The 18352-nt window shown below is 48.8% G+C and overlaps 1 protein-coding gene across 1 annotated transcript in view; it reads left to right on the plus strand.

Moving 5' to 3' along the window:
* LCORL (ligand dependent nuclear receptor corepressor like) overlaps positions 1 to 18352 on the plus strand; it is a 148949-nt gene that overhangs the window by 129704 nt on the left and 893 nt on the right. Inside the window, 2 exon segments of the mRNA XM_041751213.1 lie at positions 3105 to 6841; positions 6844 to 7926. Coding sequence (XP_041607147.1) covers positions 3105 to 6841; positions 6844 to 7926 — 4820 coding nt within the window.

Raw genomic sequence — 18352 nt, forward strand, 5'->3', positions numbered from 1 at the left:
GTTTCAGCAGACTTTTAATGAAGGTGAAAGCAACCCTTATATGCTTTCTACTTATTTGAATGTTCCTCAAGTATTTTATATTTAAAAAAAAAAAAAAAAAAGAAGGAAAAGAAAAAACAGTGCCTCTGTTTTTAGAAAACTACTGCTCAGTAAAGTTGTTTAAACCATTTCTGGTAGCTAATGACAATTTTATATTAAATTGTATACTAACTTTAGTGAGACTGATTTTTTTAGTTGTTTACAGTACAAATACTTGTATTTGTTTTTTAATTGCAGTATTTCCATTGTCGCAGTAATTTAGTAAAACTCTGTGGCTGCCTTGATTTTGACAGATTTTGTTAATATAAACTGATTGTTAGGCAATTAGTTATATTTATGCATAAATCAATTGCACTATAATTCATGAATTATTTATTACAATATTTTCTAATGAATTCATGTATCTGTCTTGTGTTGTAAATGTACTGTAATTCTGTTCCTACTTTGTGTTGTTATATATCTAAATCTGATTGTATGAATTTTAATTGTTCAGTTAACGTGTTTCTAGGTTGTAATTTGTAGTAAAGCACTTCAATGCTTTTGCACTTAAATTTACAACACTGTTGGTGTGTGATTGATTTACTCATTCAGTAAAAAAAAAACAAAAGAAAAGAAAAGAAAAAAACTGACTACACTGACTTTTTTGATTCACTATAGGAATTATTTATATTAATATGAAAAACTGACTTCTCCAAAGAACCATTTCAACAACAAAACCTGTAATGAGCAAACCCCATAGCAACGTACAAAAAAAAAAAAAAAAAAAAAATAGGATGTTTTCATTTATAAATCATCCTGGAAAAACTTAGAAAAAATTTTAACATTAAAAACAAGGGAGCTATGAAAAATATAGAAACTTGACATAATCACTTGACAATAAATTCTAGATTGGAGACTTGTATGTATTCAACTATTATTTACTCATATTAGGTTTCTCTTTGAGATTCTAACATGCAAGAAATATAGAAAAGAAAATTTTTGGACCCAAATAAACATTATGGAATTTTGTAATTTGAGAATTTTGTTATCTAATATCTTGATATGTGTGTATTAGATATAATCTAATACCTGAATATCCAGCTAGTCACTTTATGAAGCTATTCTTCATATACCATTTCATGGAAATTACCACTATGGTATTATGGAAGTTCCATTATTAAAAGTAATAAACTGAAAAAAAAAAGTAATAAACTGAATAAGAAACTTTTTAGAAGTATAGACTTCCTTGAAATCTCAGAAGACAGTTGTAAAAAACTTGGGGTGGTTTTCAGAATAGTTAACACTAATCATTCGTTTTAATTATTTCTACTTTATACTTGACATTACTAACAAAAAACATGTAAGCATTTTTGAAACTTATGAAAGGAAAATAATCTTTAAAATATGATGCGGTGAATTTTTATAAGAAACAAAATCTCTATTTATTCACAGATATATTTAATAGGCCGTAACATGACTTTAAAGAAATGCATCTTTCAGAACTCTTTTGGGTTTTTTAGTGCTTATGTGAAAATTATAATTTTTAATTTGCTGGAAAAAGTATAAAATCACTTAAATCTTCATATTTGATAATTAACATTTCCTTATGTCTTTGTTCTCCATATAGTTTTTGAATTATTTAATAGTGAATCTTGGGAATCCATTCCATCATTGACTTCCACTTGCGATAAAATTTACCAAAAGAAAAAAATTTTTTTCAGAAAGGAAGGGATATCGGGGTCATGTCTGTGGACTTGAAATGTTTTATTGTTAATTTCATATCTTATCACTTTGATGACTGCTTTTGTCAAATCACATGTTAGTCTTGGTGAAATATTGGTTGAATCTAGTAAAGTTATCATTTTTCTAGAAAATTTTTATCTAATGTTCAGAATTTACTTCAGTGTTTTTGCTACTCAAATAACATAATATTTATAAAATGTAGTTAAATATTTGCATACTTATATGTGAAACAGGTTAAGCCATTTTAGAGAGCAAAATAAAATTAATTTCACTTTTCATTTTAAAATAAAAATCCTTTATTTTTTAATACACATGAATATAATAACCCTTTAAACAAGATAACAGTCTTTTGTAGCAATTCATAATCAATATATCCCAATTCCAACCCTAAATAAAATTTCTATAAAGCAGAGCTACTACTAATAATAGCAAATATAAGAAATCATGAATGGGAGGTTATTTTCATGTACAGAGTTTGGTGATATGTTTAATTTAAATAGATACTTTTCTGAAACAGAATTCTTTTAATATATTTTATTCTTGCTGCTGGTATTGGATTAAAAAAAATTTTTTGTACACTTGTGCCTTGGTTGCTAAGTAATCTTGGGTATTAGTTAAATTTAGATGTATATTAGCTTCTTCAGTGGGACATTTTCCAGCATTTGAAATTAAATAATTAGGTAAGTAATGCCTTTAGTCTTCATGTAATTACTTTAGTATTTAAAATCAATTAAAAATAGATCTTATTTTTAAATAGCTTAAATTTTTTATTATTAGGTTAAAATGCCTGCAGCTTAATCTTAGAAAAAATACTGTAATTTACACGAAATCTAAATTCCTTAATTTTCCTTGTGAGTATGCAAAGCTGTCTTTTATTAATTTTTATTTTCACTACCTTGAAAAAATATCTATTTTAAATAAAGAATTTCTCCTACATCTTATTTTTCTTATTTGCACTAATATGGATTGACAATTATCAAAATAACTTATAAAATGTATACTTTCAAAAATGTAACTCATGAAGCACTTTCCATTAAATATTCTTAATACCTCCAAAGCACTAAACATTAGCAATCTATAAATATAATCATATCTCTACTCAGGTCTTCTACAAAACTAGGGCTTTCCTTTGACTATTATCCTTGCCATAGGGAATTAATTATCATCAGTGCTTCATTATATTGTGGCTGAACAATAATCAAGATGTCACTGTTGCGGCTCTGTAGGAGTTAGGAGTCCAGCGATACCAAAATTTCTTTTGCTCAAACTCTGTTAAAATTATAACTCCTTATAATACTGGTATTTTTGCTGTAATTCATTTTTTGTTTGATTTTTATTTTTAGTTCAACTGTTGATGCAAAATCAGAGGAAGCTACTAAAATGGAAAAAGGAAAATCAGCATTAAGCAAAGTTTTGGAATCTTTGTGCATACATCACCAGCAACAAGTTTTGGCCATGTTGAAATTTCTAGTCCAAGAGCAGAATGCTGCTTCTCTTTGCTATTGTAATACATCATATACTGTGTCTTCAGAATCTCAAAAGCCCCTAACTGAAGATAATTTACATGGTCTATTCTGTAGTTGTGAATATAGGCTGGCAGAAAGAGGGGGTCTACAAAGTGAAAGGCAAAGCCCTGGTTTTGTGCCTCTGCCAGTCTGTATTAAAGATTTACGTTGTTTAACTTGCCAAACTGTAACTATTGAGCACATTAAGACAGTGGTGAATAGAGGAATTGCCAACAGTTATAGTTCTCACAGGTGCTGTTCTGGACCGTTACCAAACCTTCACTCTACAAAATCGACCTTCCAAGCTCCTCTTTCATCAAGGGAAGTATGCGACGTTTCAGTCCGACTCGAGGGTGTTTGTAGATCACGAAGTCCGTCACCCCCACCATTATCACCTGTACAGACTGAAGGATTTGAAAAACTGAAAGATGTCGTCTCGGAGCCTTCAGCCTTAGAAAATAACAGACTTGAAATAAACATTAACCAGCCTCCATCTCTCATACCAGCAGAAATAAACAGTGACAAGGGTGATCACGAAGGTAAAATACAAAAAGCTAAGAAATGCAGTAACTCTGATTATTTGCTCCTGGAAGACAGCGATAATTGTGCTACGAATCATGAAAAAGGTGAAACTACTATAATTTTTCAAGATTTAATGGATCGTATTAATGAAAAATTAAAATCAATAGAAACTACAGATATGACAAACCTTATAAAATTATCTAGCAGTGATTGCACTACAGATAATGATTTAAAATTGAGAGATTTAATAGCCTCACTCTTGCATAACGCTAAGGCCAGTGATTACAGTTTTATGGAATTGCTGAGCCAACATGATAAAAAGGTAGAAAATAAAATTATTCAGACAAGATTTCGAAAGCGTCAAGAAACCTTATTTTCAATGCACAACTCTCCTGATTCACCCATGTTTAGAAGGCACTCTTTACAAATAAAAAGAGAACTTGCTAGTCTTGATGAAAATTTTGTAAGAAAAAAATATACTGAAAAAAACTCAAGGAAGTTGACACGCAATGATGAGATATTTTCAACAGACAAACAATTCTATCATTGCCAAGGGTCTTTACAAAATTCTAAAAGCTTGCAAGATAATAATCATGTAGAAACATCATTTTCACCAGATTGTGCATTACAATCATTGCAACTACCTCTTCATAGTTTAGAGACTAACTTGGCTTTTGATGCATTTTCAGAAAGCTTTAAAACAACTTCCCCTGGGAAAATGAGCATAAGAAAATCACGGGAGAAATCTGCAGCTGGAAAAAAACTTTTGCAAAATCACAAGGAGAATCCAAAACTGGAGAATACTGAAACGCCTCTGAAGAGTGATGTTCCTGGACTTCTGAGCAGAACTAAACGAAATATTGTGCCCCCAGGGTGGTACTCTATATATGTTACAAATAATTATGTTTTCAAAAAGTCCCCTAAGGCCAAAAAAGTTTCTGAATCTACAAAAAGAAAAGATCCAGTAAAAAATACTCAAGTTGAAAGCTCACACAACATAGATCTAAACAAAATTGCAATGAATTCTAACTTACAAGTTGTTGTGGAGCGTTTGGAAGACACGATAAATATGGCCAAAAAGTCTTGGAATAATCACTCATCTGAAGGATGCAGGGCATCCAAGAAGTTGATAGAAATTGATGGTAAAGATCAAAATGCAGGTAGAAATATGACCCTTACTGTAAGCAGAATGACATGCAAAGAGCAGAGTTTATCAAAATCCGTGGTAGCGGCCGGCAATATCAAAAGCAGTCATACGCCTACAATAGAGTGGAATAGCAAAAAACGTGTTAATCTGGAAAAGTCATCAATTTTAGATACAAGTAGCTTGGTTGCCAGTGTTACAAGTGTGCCAACAAAGTATGAGGGCTTTGGAAGCTCTTCTTTTTCCAGCTATTCTAGTCCCATCAAACTCATGTTTCTATCTGAGGTTAAAAGCAGTGAAGGAGTCAAATATACTTTAACTTCAGTTGGCACTTCCAAGTCCAATACTGATCTTCCTTCTGAAAAATGTCCAACTCCTCACGTAACTGCAAAAAAGCCAGCAACAAATGAGGACGTCCCAAACCCTAACTTGGAAAATCGTAGTTCTAATCTTAATGACAGTGACACTCTTCAGGGAGAACTAAGTAAACTGAATTGTGCAAGTGAAACTACAGAATCCTCTGCAATGTTTATAGATGATATTAATAGTGAAAAGCCACAAGACGGACCGAAGGAAAATCCAAGCAGTGGTATGGATTCATCTTTCAAACGAAAGCCAGGCAGACCTAAAAAAATAGGTCCCCAGGTTGTGAAGCAAACTAAGCGGCCAATTGGAAGACCCCCGAAAGCTAAGGCCGAGCAAACAGACTTCACCGTTTGCCAGAGTGAGTCCTCTAGTGCTGGAAAGAAAAGTCCCGAATCTCTCCTGTCAGAAGTAAAAGAAGGTATCTGTAGAAAGAGTATTACCGTAACTGTCATTTATGGAAGGTCAAGAAGAGCTAAAAGGCACGTTTCTGAAGGAGCTGGAAACATAAGCAGCGGTAGGTCTGGCAGCAATAAGGTCGCAGACTTTCCGGCTGAGGGTAGTGGCCTCAGAAACCCTCGAGAACACAAGCCTGACGCGGGTGAGAGGAGAAGTGCTGTTTCAAGTTCGACTACTGAGGGCGAGATCTTGGGGTCTGGCTTTGAACACGTTCGGCCCATCAAGGACAAGTCTGTGGTCCCTCAACCTTCCAAGAACGTTGCTCGGCCCAACCAGAAGCCTTTTGCGGTAACTAGGAGGCCTGGTCGGCCCGCAAAGGTGAAGGTCTCTGGCATATCTGTGACCATCAATAGAGTCTCCCCTCAGGAGAGGGAAGTAAGCATCAGCAGCTGCTTGCCTCCTTTAGAACAAGAAAACATGTTAGAAAAACACGGAGCTGAAGAGAAGCGTGAGCACCGGTGCAGTAAGGTGGGTGCAAGGCTCGCCGGCGCCGGCGCGGACGTGTTTGACAATGGGCCGAAAAGTGTGGTGGCCGCTGTGCCTTTGACACATGCTGTTAGGGACAGAAAACCATCCCTCCATTTCCTACATCCATTCGCATCTTCCAGCTCAGTCATTTACAGAAAAGCTCTGCTCCGGAAGTCCTATAGACTCCACTTGCAGAAAGGTAAAAGTCCGAAGGGAAAACATAGGCAGTCAAGGATAAAAACAGCTTCGAAAGGGGCCCCGGGAACTAGGGACTCAAGGAACGCCAAAATGCGTTTGGAAGATAACAAATTAACGCCCGTTTCTGAAGTGTCTTTGGACCCTATCATCTCATCAAACCCCTTGCTCAGGTGGTGGGCTGCTTCCGCTTCAAACGATTCCTTATTAGAAGAATTAAACAATAGATTTGAGCAAATAACAAATGCTTGGGTGCACGTGAGTGGAGATGAAGCTGAAAACTGTGTTCATAAAAAAAGAGAACGCGTTGAAAATGATAATTTCAAAATAGCCAACCCTTTGGAAACCTGTCTTTTAGAACTTGAAGTTTCACCTGTAAAAATGCTTTTTCGGAAAAAGTACGATTTGAACGAACTCTGCATCTGGTTATGCAAACAACAGAAACACAGTCTCTTTCACTAGTTAGAAAGGCAAATGCTCGAAACCCTTTGGAAGTAATAAATACCAGAGGAACCAAACTAGGAACCAAATATTCTCATTTTAATACCAGCCCCTTCAGAAAGCACTTTAAAAAATTTGCACTATCTTCTCCTTCCAAATCAGCAGGGAAGTTGCATATACTGCATAAAATGGTTAGCTCTCCACTGTTAAATGTGAAAAGTAATTTAACCTTAGCTAGATTAAAAAGAACTGAGTTTAAGAGGTTACAACATGAAAGGTGGAAAAGAGAGGGGAAGTTGCACAACCGTGGAACAGTTGATTGGATCTCTAAAAGGAGGAACTTGAGATTTTTCTGCCGGAACCAATTTTTAAATAAGACTGGGGGGGGAACAAATGCTGACACCCCCCTCGAAGGAAAAAACACCGTAGAAAATCAGTTTATTTTGCCACCTGAGATCAGGGATGACTCTTTGCAACGGAAGGTGGCAATGCCTGACTTGAAAACACATGCTAGTCTAGAGAATAATTTTAAGTCAGAAGCAAAGGAGAATGGAACAAATTGCAGCCAAAAAGATTTTGAAAAGGGACCAAGACCAGGAAATGTATGTCCAAATAATTGGAAGTCAAAAACCCTAAAAGATTGTAGAATATTTTTGAGGAAGATCAACTATCTTGAACACAGAAATACTTTTAAGCTAAATACAATCATTTACTCTCCTGAATCTGTTGACAGTGGAAGTAATCATCAGACTCGCGTAGAAGAAGCAAAGCGCTTTACCCTGAGATCCCATTCTGCTAGGCAGAACTCCTTTAAAAAGCAATCTAAAGAAATAGAAAATGCCAAAACAGATAGTCCTTCGACCGATAAATTTCCTGGCCAACTTGACAATAGTAAATTAAATAAATGTGTTAACTATGACAAGAATCCTGATAGTTCTGACGTTCTTAGCAAATTGAACAAAAGAAAAAGACCACCGTGGAAGACCACAGAAATGTCAACAAAAAGACATAAACGACAGTCTTGCAACAGTGGACAAATGGCAAACTATTATTCAAAATCCCAACTAGGTAAGTTTTTCTCTGCTTAATTTGAAAGTTTCATTGTAGGTGCCTTGAGTAAAGTAGGAGATCATGGGGAGAAGAGGAACAGCTGATTTGGTTTCAGTTTATTTCCAAAATACTTGGACAACCTAATTTCTTGGCACCTAGTATGAAACTCCTGAAATTAGGTTCTGCTCAGTGTAGCAGTGCGCGTCCCTACGCCTTACTGTATCCGGGATTTTAGGCAAATTAAAATCTATTCAGTAGAGACATAGAAGGCTTCTAAACGTATATCATTAACGTACAAGTTATATTCTCTGTGTTTGCATTTTATCTAATAAAAGATATAGAAAATAGTTTGGTAAATATGCCCAAGGAGCTATCTAAGAACCAACTGCTACGCTACAGGATAATGCATTTTCATTGTCTTGATAAATTAATAGCTTTGAGACCACGTGGGCAGAAGTAAAGACTGTCTCGCTGCTAAATTGCTGAGGTCCGTTCACATACGTAATAATCGCGGCCTTTACCGCCTCCCGGGCACCGTGGAATGGCTGCGACCTCTGCTGCTTCGGGGACCACGTTAAGACTCTGCTCTTTACCGAGCGTCCAGGAACGAGATATTTTCTTCAGTAAATAAGCAAACTTGTTGAATAGGCTTTTGCAGGGGAGACTTGAACTAGATTGCACAGACACAAAGAGGAGGCTCTTTCCAGGGACCATCTGTACAGCGGAGCGGGGGCCGAGTCCCGCACAGGTCGGTGGCAGGTAGCGCTGGATCTAGGATGCGAACTGGGATCGGCGGCGGTGCGCTGGCTGCTCTGCTCGCGCAGGCCTGGCAGCGCACCCCGGGGAGCCCCCGGCCCGAGGTCGCGGCAAGACAGGGTGTGAACGCCTCTGCTTGTCGGAAAGTAGCCGTTTGAGGACGTGTGGCAGGTGCCAGGTGCTCGCCTCCTTACTTCCCAGACACGAAAGAGGGCCAGGTTACGTTTGTGAATCTGAGGGTATTGTGTTGTGTGGTTGGTTGTTGCAGTGTGTATTTTAGGGGCTTACGCCGGTACTGATGGATTTATTTGTGTTACCTTTTGTAAAACTTCTTTAAAAGCTAAAAAACGATTAAATCTTGTATTAAAATATTAAAAGTAATAATTAAACTCAAGTTTTAATAGGTTAGATGATTACAATGGCCCCCAAAATTCAATTAATTGACTTTAAAATACCTATTTGAGTAATATCTAACATGCATTCATTAAGAACTTTAACTTCGTAACATGTGATGATTAAAGCTTTAATGTTGATCAAATTAGAGTCTCCATTATGAAAGATGAATCAAATCTAAAAGTAATGTCCTTTGTTTCTTGTCCTCAGGATAACTAAAAATAGCATAACAGATATGTCAGGAAAAAAGAGTGATGAAGCCTGATTTAAAAAAAAAATGTATAATTCACCTAAAAATATACACACATATTTTTAAAAGACTGTCATGAATGGAGTATAAGGTGCAGCGTTTCATTTCTAATTCTTTATGCCATTCTCATTTCGTGCTGTTAGTTTACCAAACGCAGTTTGCATTAACTCACTTTACAACAGAACCGTAGTTTGTTCTTCTAGCTTCTTAGCCATTGTATCTTCCTCAGGTATAAATATAAATTTATTTTAGTATGATTCTCTATCTCGCTAAATATCCTGGAAAAGTAAAATGGAAGATGCCTTAGTATTATTTTTTTCAAGTTAATCTCAAAATCCTTTTGTGATATTTTTTAAAAATTTAGTATCATAGTAAGAGTTGTTTTTCACCTTTTCTCATTTTTAGAATTACTAGTACTATTTCCTGTTCTGCTTGAAGTTTTATTTACCTTTTACTGATAACTTTCCTTCTATATTTAACATTCTTTTTTTTTTTAATCAAGGACATTATTTTTTACAAATTTGTATTTATAACAGTATTTGTTATATTTATCTGATTTTAAAATGTTTCTTAAAGTGTTATTTTTTCTCATTATTCCTGGTATTCCATACTTCTTAATGGCTTTTTGGAAATGACAGTAAAATTCATTACTAGTTTTATATGTGTTTTTCTTCATCATAGTATAATTAGTGAATGGAGATTTGAGAGATTTTTAACAAGGACTTTTATAGAAGGATTCATAGGGCAATGTGTATAGTGAATCATGGAATATTTCTCTTGCTGAAAAGTCTTGCTTCTACCATAAACGTCTCATTTTTGCACATTCCAAGATTAACTGTCCAGGTGTAGTTCAATACGTGGGAGTTTTAAAGCTTAATTCTCCGCTACATCTGTACTGCTGTATGTCAAATGTAGACATGAAAGGAGGGATGAAGGGCGAGTCTGGTCTTAGTGTCCTCGTGTGCCTGCAGCGTGCTCCTAGGCACCGCAGGGAGTCGGGGAAGTTCCCTTTCCAGCTTAAGTAAGGAAACGAGGCCTGTATCGCGTATTTGTTCAATCAGTAGAGCGTATCTCGTGTGTTGGGTGGGATATTCTGTTACTAGCCCCATCAGTTCGGGGGTGGATGGGCCGAGTCTTAGTCTGCGGCAGGAGGCGGCCTGCTGTGCCCGGCGGGGCTCGGGGAGCGCGGGGGGGCCAGAGAGTGGGGCGGGGGGTGCGCGCCGGCGCCAGGGGGGGGCCGGGGCGGGGCCAGGGGGAGGCCGGGGCGGGGCCAGGGGGAGGCCGGGGCGGGGCCAGGGGGGCCGGGGCGGGGCCAGGGGGAGGCCGGGGCGGGGCCGGGGGGGCGGAGCCAGGGGGGCCGGGGCGGGGCCAGGGGGAGGCCAGGGGGGGAGGCCGGGGCGGGGCCAGGGGGGAGGCCGGGGCGGGGCAGGGGGGAGGCCGGGGCGGGGCAGGGGGGAGGCCGGGGCGGGGCAGGGGGGAGGCCGGGGCGGGGCCAGGGGGGGCCGGGGCGGGGCCAGGGGGGGCCGGGGCGGGGCCAGGGGGGAGGCCGGGGCGGGGCCAGGGGGGGGGCCGGGGCGGGGCCGGGGGGGAGGCCGGGGCGGGGCCGGGGGGGAGGCCGGGGCGGGGCCGGGGGGGAGGCCGGGGCGGGGCCAGGGGGGGCCGGGGCGGGGCCAGGGGGGGCCGGGGCGGGGCCAGGGGGGAGGCCGGGGCGGGGCCAGGGGGGAGGCCAGGGGGGAGGCCGGGGCGGGGCCAGGGGGGGGCCGGGGCGGGGCCGGGGGGGAGGCCGGGGCGGGGCCGGGGGGGAGGCCGGGGCGGGGCCGGGGGGGAGGCCGGGGCGGGGCCAGGGGGGCGGGGCGGGGCGCACTGCGTGGGGAGGTGCGGCCGGAGGCCTGCGGACCGGGGCTGCCACCTGCGGGGCACAGCGGGAGTCAGGGCCGCTGTGGCGCCGGCATCAGTCCCGAACCAAGTCTGGGCCCGGCAGCGGCCAGGAGGGAAGAGCAGGCGTGTCTGACGGGGCCCGGGGAGTGGGGTCCGATACGGTCACGTCCGCGCTTGGGCTTGAACGTCTGGACCCCCGAGGTAGGAGAGAGCAGTCAGGCACAGGGCGCTTGGGGTGTCGGGGAAAGGTGCTCGTGGGGCGGCCACCTCGGCCCCGGGCACTGCGGCGAGCGGCGCCGGCCCCGTGAGCGCGGGCACCTGCGCACCCGGACCCCCGACGCCCCAGCGCCCACGGCTGTCGGACAGTGTGGACTGGGCGGTTGGCGGCGCTTGTGCCGCGTGCGCCCCGTGCCGTGTTCCCGTGGTGGAGCTCGAGAAAGGAACATTTTAACAAGAGAGTCCCGAGGGAGAAAGACACATCCACGAGGTCGTTCGGGTGTTTGGGGGGAGCCTGCGGGCAAGGGGGCGCAGGCGTCTCAGACGTGTCCTGTTGGATCAGCTGCAGCTAGTCCGGGTGTGCAGCCGGCACGAGGCCGAGATCTTGGGGTCCACAAGCAGCTGGACCCACGACAGCGGAGTAGGCGGCCCCGAGGACGGGGGGAAAGGGGCGCAGGGGCCTGGGCGGCTGCTCGGCGGAGCGGCGGCTCTTGGCCTGGGCTCAGGCCCCGCGGGGCTGCCCGACGGCCGTGCCTCTGCGCTCAGGGCCGCGCCCCCAAAACAGACGGTGAAATCCTCAAAAAAAAACCAAAACGGGGGGGGGGGGTGTGCACAGAAGCGCGGTGAGGCGGACAGAGGAAGGCGGGAGGGGGGTGGCCCGGAAGCGGGTTCCAAGAAGGGATGGGACAGCGGGGCGGGGGCTGGAGGCGGACCGAGGGCGGCGGGGAGGAGGGGGCGGGGAGGGGGCCAGGAGGGGCCACGTGGCTGGGACGGGCCGCGAGGGTGCGAGGGTGACGGGAGGGGGGGGGCGCCCCGGAGGGGGAGGGGGAGGGGGAGGGGAGGGGGGAAGGGGAGGAGGAGAGGGCAGGGGGGAGGGGAGGAGAGGGCAGGGGGGAGGGGAGGGGGAGGGCCGCGCGGCGGGAGCGAGAGGGGGGCGTTCCCGGACCCGCGGGCGGGGGGGGGCGAGGGCCCGAGAACCGTCCGTGGCGGCGGCCCGCGGCGGTGGGGGGAAGGGCGGGCTCTGGAGGTGGCCGGTGACCGTCGGGAACGCTGAGGCGGAACCTCGGAGCGTCCGCGCCCTCGAGTCCAGGAGCAGCCCCGGGAGGTTCCCTGCGTGGCCGCGGGCTGGGCCGGGGCCGCGAGGGAGGCCTGAGCCGAGAGCGCGCCGGGGCCACTGTCCCCGCGGGTCCGGCCGCAGCGGGGGCTCCGCCGGGACAGCGCAGGACCCAGGTTGCTGCTCCGAGCTGGGCTCGGGCGACGGTCGGGCCCCCTGTCTCCTGCCCCCGAAGGCCTGACGACAGCCGGTTCCACCCCGGACTCGGGCCCCCGCGCGGGGCTGCTCCGCGGCCAGCGGCACCGCCGCCCCCGCCCGGCGCCCGCCCGAGCCCCGGAAAGGCAGCTGGGGCGGGGCAGGGCCGCGTGGCGGCGGCGCAGGGCGGCGGGCGGCGGGCGGCGGGCGGCGGTGCCGCGGGGGCGGCCGCGGTAGGAAACGTCCTGGACGACGCGCTGTCCCCGCAGGGCAGTTCCTGCGCAAGCTGCGCGGGGCGACGCCGCCGAGAGCCCCCCCCCGCCCCCCGCACCCCGCCCCCGCCCCCCGCCCCTGCACGGCCGGGCCGGCTTCCTGGCCCCACACTGGGGAGCATCCCCGGGAGCCCCACGGTCCCTGCGCCCCCCCAGCCCCGCAGACAGCGCCGGGACCCAAACCACAGGCCCCTGTACGCACCAGATGCGCCCCGGGACCCGGTCGCCGTGGCCGAGGCCAACGAGCAGGTGTCGCCGTTGAGGACAGCGCCGCGCACCTGCAGCCCGGTGACCGCCGCCCGCCTGGGTTGCGCGTCTCATCCTCGGGTCAGGTTTGGGGGGGTCAGCGCAGGGGGCCCTGGGCAGGGCCGTGGGAGCCGAGCAGGGCCCTGGCGCACCCTGACCTCCCGCGGAGCCGGAGCCCCTCGAGCCTCAGCCCCGCCTGGTGGCCCCACGGCCGCTGCACACGGGCGCTCGCAGGGGAAAATGACTCCGCTCCTCGGCGTCTTTTCTGCCTGGACCTCGCGGTGCCGCCTCGCTAAGCGCCAGTGCCCAGCGGGACTGCGGAGACTTGGGGTCACCTGAAGTCTTGTGAGGAAATCAGGAATCTTTGATGAAGACCCGTCCTGTCTGCGAGTGAGATTTCCTGCCTAGGGCCGGAGTCAGGGGAAGGGCTTAGGCCTGGAAGCAACCCTAGGCCCCGTGAGGCTTTATCAAAATACGGAGCAGCTACTTGGACCACCCCAAGTTTGGTGCTTTTTTCTTGAAATTTTCTTGGATGTGCTCTTGCTTTGTCAGCCGTTACCGCGTTTTTCACAATATTCTACTTCACCAGTTGTCCCTCGTCTTTCATGGAAAAGCATCCAGCGTATTCCACAAACCTGTGGTCCAATAAGCGGGATGCGCCTTGCGTTGATCCCCGAGGCTTTGTGTTGGACGTTAGAGTCGCCGGGGACCTCGGGGAACCTGTGAAACTAATACGGCTTCTTGTTTTGCTTTGGCAACACGCTCTGACTTGACAGAGTGGTCGCGTCTCCTTCCTAGAGGAAGGGCCTGCTGCAGAGCTGGTTTCGCACCCAGAACCAGTTCTCTAAACTGGGCCGCCTGGCCCGGCCGCGCGTCCCTCACTTCCCTGGACAGAGCGGGAGTACCCCGTGGCCTTTGTGGGGAAAGTTCGTGACCCCGTCGGTAGAATGGGGGGGGGAGCCCCGGGAGCCCCCAGCCGCAGTGCAGGGTCCTCCTGGCTCCTGGTGTTCCAGCTCCCTGGACCCCGACCTGCGGAGGGGGGGCAGCGCGGGGGATGCTGGGGGAGCAGAGCGGGGGGAGCCGGGATGCTGGGGGCACCGGGGGTGCTGGGGGAGCGGAGGGAGCATAGAGGTGCAGAGGGTGCAGGGGGGCTGGGGTGTTGGGGGAGCAGGGGGATGCTGGGACGCAGGGGGTGCCAGGGGCGCTGGGGGAGCTGGGGGTGCAGGGGAGCGGGAGGGGTGCGGGGGGAGCATGGGGCTCTGGGGGTGCCAGGGGTGCTGGGGGTGCAGCGGGCATCGTGGGTGCTGTTCCGGCATGGAGGGGGGCGCATCTGTAAGGCGTTTCCCGAGTCCGGTCTCCGCACAACTGGGGTTTGCCCACCGCGGCCAAGCCCAGGCTCTTCACAGGTGTCGCAGCCTTGCAGGCCCCCCACCCCCCGCCCCCCCACGTCGCACTGTTTTCCACAGGGGGCACACCCACCGGGAGTAGCAAGGCTCGCTCTTTCCCCACATCTTCACCAACACTTGTTATTTCTTGTCTTTTTGATGACAGCCACCCCACTCTCTACTTTCTATTCGTCCCATCTATTATCTACTTCCTGCTTTTTTATTCTATTTCATCCCTTAATTGGCTACACCACCTCACCTTTAGTCCAAGAACTTACAGGACATTTGCATGGCCTCCCCCCAGGCCTCTGCACTGTTCTTATTGACATATATTTTGCTTCTATAAATGGTATAATCTTCCCAATATGTTGTTGCTGTTTCTCCTTTTCATAGTTGTTCAAAGAGATTCTTAAAATAGGAAAAGTGGGGATCCCTGGGTGGCTCAGCAGTTCAGCGCCTGCCTTTGGCCCAGAGCACGATCCTGGGGTCCCGGGATCGAGTCCCACGTCGGGCTCCCTGCATGGAGCCTGCTCCTCCCTCCTCCTGTGTCTCTGCCTCTCTCTCTCTCTCTATGTCTATCATAAATAAATAAATAAATCTTTAAAAAAATAAAATAGGAAAAGTATTTTCCGCATGAATCTCTCATTTCTGGTACTTTTCACTGTTTTGTACAAATCCAGGTTTCTATCGGATGCCGTTCTACTTCTGCCTGAGTAACTTCCTTTAGCACCTCTGTGGTGTGGTCTTGCTGTTCAATCCACCCAGCATTGCCATTTTTTGTGAAAGTCTTTATTTCACTTTCCCCCCCAACTTTTGTGTTTGAAAGCTATTTTAGCTGGATATGAAATTCAGATTTGACCATAGGTTTCTTCTAGGACTTTGCAGCTGTTGCTCCACCGTCGTGCAGAGAAGTCCGCGGGCACTGTTATACTTGCTACTCTATGTCCTGGGCTTTTCTTCCTCCTCCAGTTGCTTATAAGATTTTATCACTGGTTATCAGCACTTTGATTATAAATGGGTTTGGCATTGTTGCCTTCATGTTTTTTGTATTTGGAGTTTTTTTTTTTTTTTTTAACTACTTGGCTATGAGGGGATTGTTTTTATCACATATGGAAACCTTTCAGCCCTGTTTTCTTAAAATGTTTCTGTCCCTCTTTCCCCTCCCGACGGGATTCCAACCACATGTATTTTGTCACGTGGATCACTGGTACCTATTCATTTTTGTTTGCTTTGCTGTTTCATTTTGGATTATGCTATTTCTGCTTTTAAGTTTGATAACCTTTTCTTTGGATTGTCTAGTATGCTGTTAATAACACCCATGATATTTTCATTTCAGAAATTAGATTTTCATCTTGAGATTTAAGTTTAATCTCTTTGGTAATTACTGTATTTCTCCTCCTCATGCTCATGCTTTCCTCAGCTTTTCGAAAGCACCTGGGTAAACATCCTGGTGTGCTAGTTTTACAATCTGTGTTATTTACCAGTTCCTATTGATTGGTTTTTCTCATTTTTTATGTTTTCCTGTTTTTTGCAGACCCGGTAATTTTAGATTGTATGCTAGACATTGTAGATTTTACATTGTGTGCTGGAGGTGAGGGGTTGCTTGTTTGTTTTTGCAAGGCCTTCAGTGTTTTGTGGCTCTGTTCTGAGACACCATTAGCTTATTAAGAAAACTTTTTATTCTTTCAAATTTTGTTTTGGGCATTGGTAGGCAGAGTTGAAACAGCCTTTAGCATAGGACAGTGGTTCTCAACTGGTGATGTCCAGCGGAGGATTTTTGGTGATGCACAGAGACACCTTGGACCGTCACACTTGGTGGGTAGAGGTTGGGGACCCCACTAAACCTTCTACGGTGTGTGGCTCCCCACGGTAATCACTAGGCCCCGACGTCAGTGGTGCTGAGGAGGAGAGGTCTTGCCGTAGGGCTGATTTGGCCCCAAGGTGAGGCCCTCCCGATGATTAGTTCCTGCCGTGTGTCAGGGGTCTTCCCATTCTTGCTGGTGGGAACACAGACCCTATCCCGTCCCATGCGGCTTCTAGCGAGTGTCTGCCTAGTCCTTTTCACGGCCTTGGAAACATTCACGCACTGATCAGGATTTATCTACAGATTTGGGGAAACCAGCGCAGATCCGTGGAGCCTTCTCTGTGCAGCTGTCTCCTGTGGTCCGAGCCACGGCTTCTGGTTGCCTTGGGCTCCCTCACCCACAAACTGTCCTGTCACCCCTGGAAGGTTTCCGAGCCCCTTTGGGACCCTCTCTCTACTGCGGCCTCGAAACTCTTTGGCAGTAAGCAGAGCGACTCTCCGGGCTTCCCTCCTTTCAGGGATCCTTATCACCCTGCACGGTCTTTTGTCCGTGGTCTTAATATTTCAGGGGCCCTTGGGGCGCTTGGTCAGTTAAGCATCTGACTCCATCTCAGCTCAGGTCTTGGTCCTCAGGGTCATGAGTTCAAGCCCGGCATTGGGCTCCGCAGTATAGTGTTTATGGATCCATCTGTGCATCCCATGGATTTTTGTCTACTTTTTAAGTTGTGTAAAGTGGGAGGCGCGTCTGGTCCCCGTTCCCTCAGGGCCAGGGGCAGGAGGTCTGTTCGGCCTCCTGGCAGCTGTGCAGGAGCCGCAGGGCGGGCGTGGAGGGGGCCAGTGGGCTGTGCCCCCGGCAGCTCGTGCTTTAGCGGGAGGAGGGAAGGCGGGCGACCTCGCTCTGGGGTGATGCAGCCCGGGACCTGGGGCGGCCCCGCCGGGACATCGTGTCCGAAAGGGGTGCGGCGAGCGTGGGGTCCCCGGCCGGCAGGCGCGGGTGACCTGGGCCCAAGGAGGCGGAGGGAGGCGGTGGGGCCTCTGGTCTCACGAGCACAGCGACGGGGTTTGGAGGGGGGCGGGGGGGGGGACCGGACGGGCCGAGGGCGGTTCCGGGCCGGAGGGCGGGGCCGGGTCAGGGGGGTCCGGGGCTCCGGCGCCAGGTGCGCCCCAGCACCTCGACCTGCGGGCAGCGGGAGCGCCAGGTCCTGCCTCCACCTGCCGGGCCCGGGCGACGTCACCTGGACGCGGGATGGGCCGGGGCGGGGGTGGGGCGGGGGGCACACGGGCCCGCAGGCGCCCTGCTCGGGGGCCCGAAGGGGCAGAGCCCCGCGCCCGTGGGAAGGTGGGAAGGGCACGGCGGGGGCCCTGGGGGTACTGGGGGTGGGGGGTGCGGGGGCCTTGCCGGTGCCGGGGTCAGGGGAGCGGCGAGGAGTCCGCCGCGAGAGCCATTACTCGTCCACAGGTGCGGTGCATTTACTGGGGGGGGGAGGGGAGGAGGGGGGGGAGGGGAGGGGAGGAGGGGGAGGAGAGGAGAGGAGGGGGAGGAGGGAGGAGAGGAGAGGAGGGGGAGGAGGGAGGAGAGAGGGAGGAGAGGGGAGGGGAAAGGAGGGGGGAGGGGAAAGGAGGGGGGAGGGGAAAGGAGGGGGAGGGGGGAGGAGAGGGGGAGGGGGGAGGAGAGAGGGAGGGGAGGAGAGGGGAGGGGGAGGAGGGGGAGGGGGGAGGAGAGGGGAGGGGAAAGGAGGGGGGAGGGGAAAGGAGGGGGGAGGGGAAAGGAGGGGGAGGGGGGAGGGGAGGGGGAGGAGAGAGGGAGGGGAGGAGAGGGGAGGGGGAGGAGGGGGAGGGGGGAGGGGGGAGGAGAGGGGAGGGAGGAGAGGAGAAGGGGAGGGGAGGAGGGGGAGGGGGGAGGAGGGGGAGGGGGAGGGGCAGGGGGCCCCCCCGGCCTCGACGGGTGGGGGCGGCCCGGGCGCCGCGGGGGTCCCGCCGGGGCTGCGGCTGCTG

The sequence above is a fragment of the Vulpes lagopus genome, chromosome 4 (genome assembly GCF_018345385.1).
Source record: "Vulpes lagopus strain Blue_001 chromosome 4, ASM1834538v1, whole genome shotgun sequence".
Classification (NCBI taxonomy): Eukaryota; Metazoa; Chordata; class Mammalia; order Carnivora; family Canidae; genus Vulpes; species Vulpes lagopus.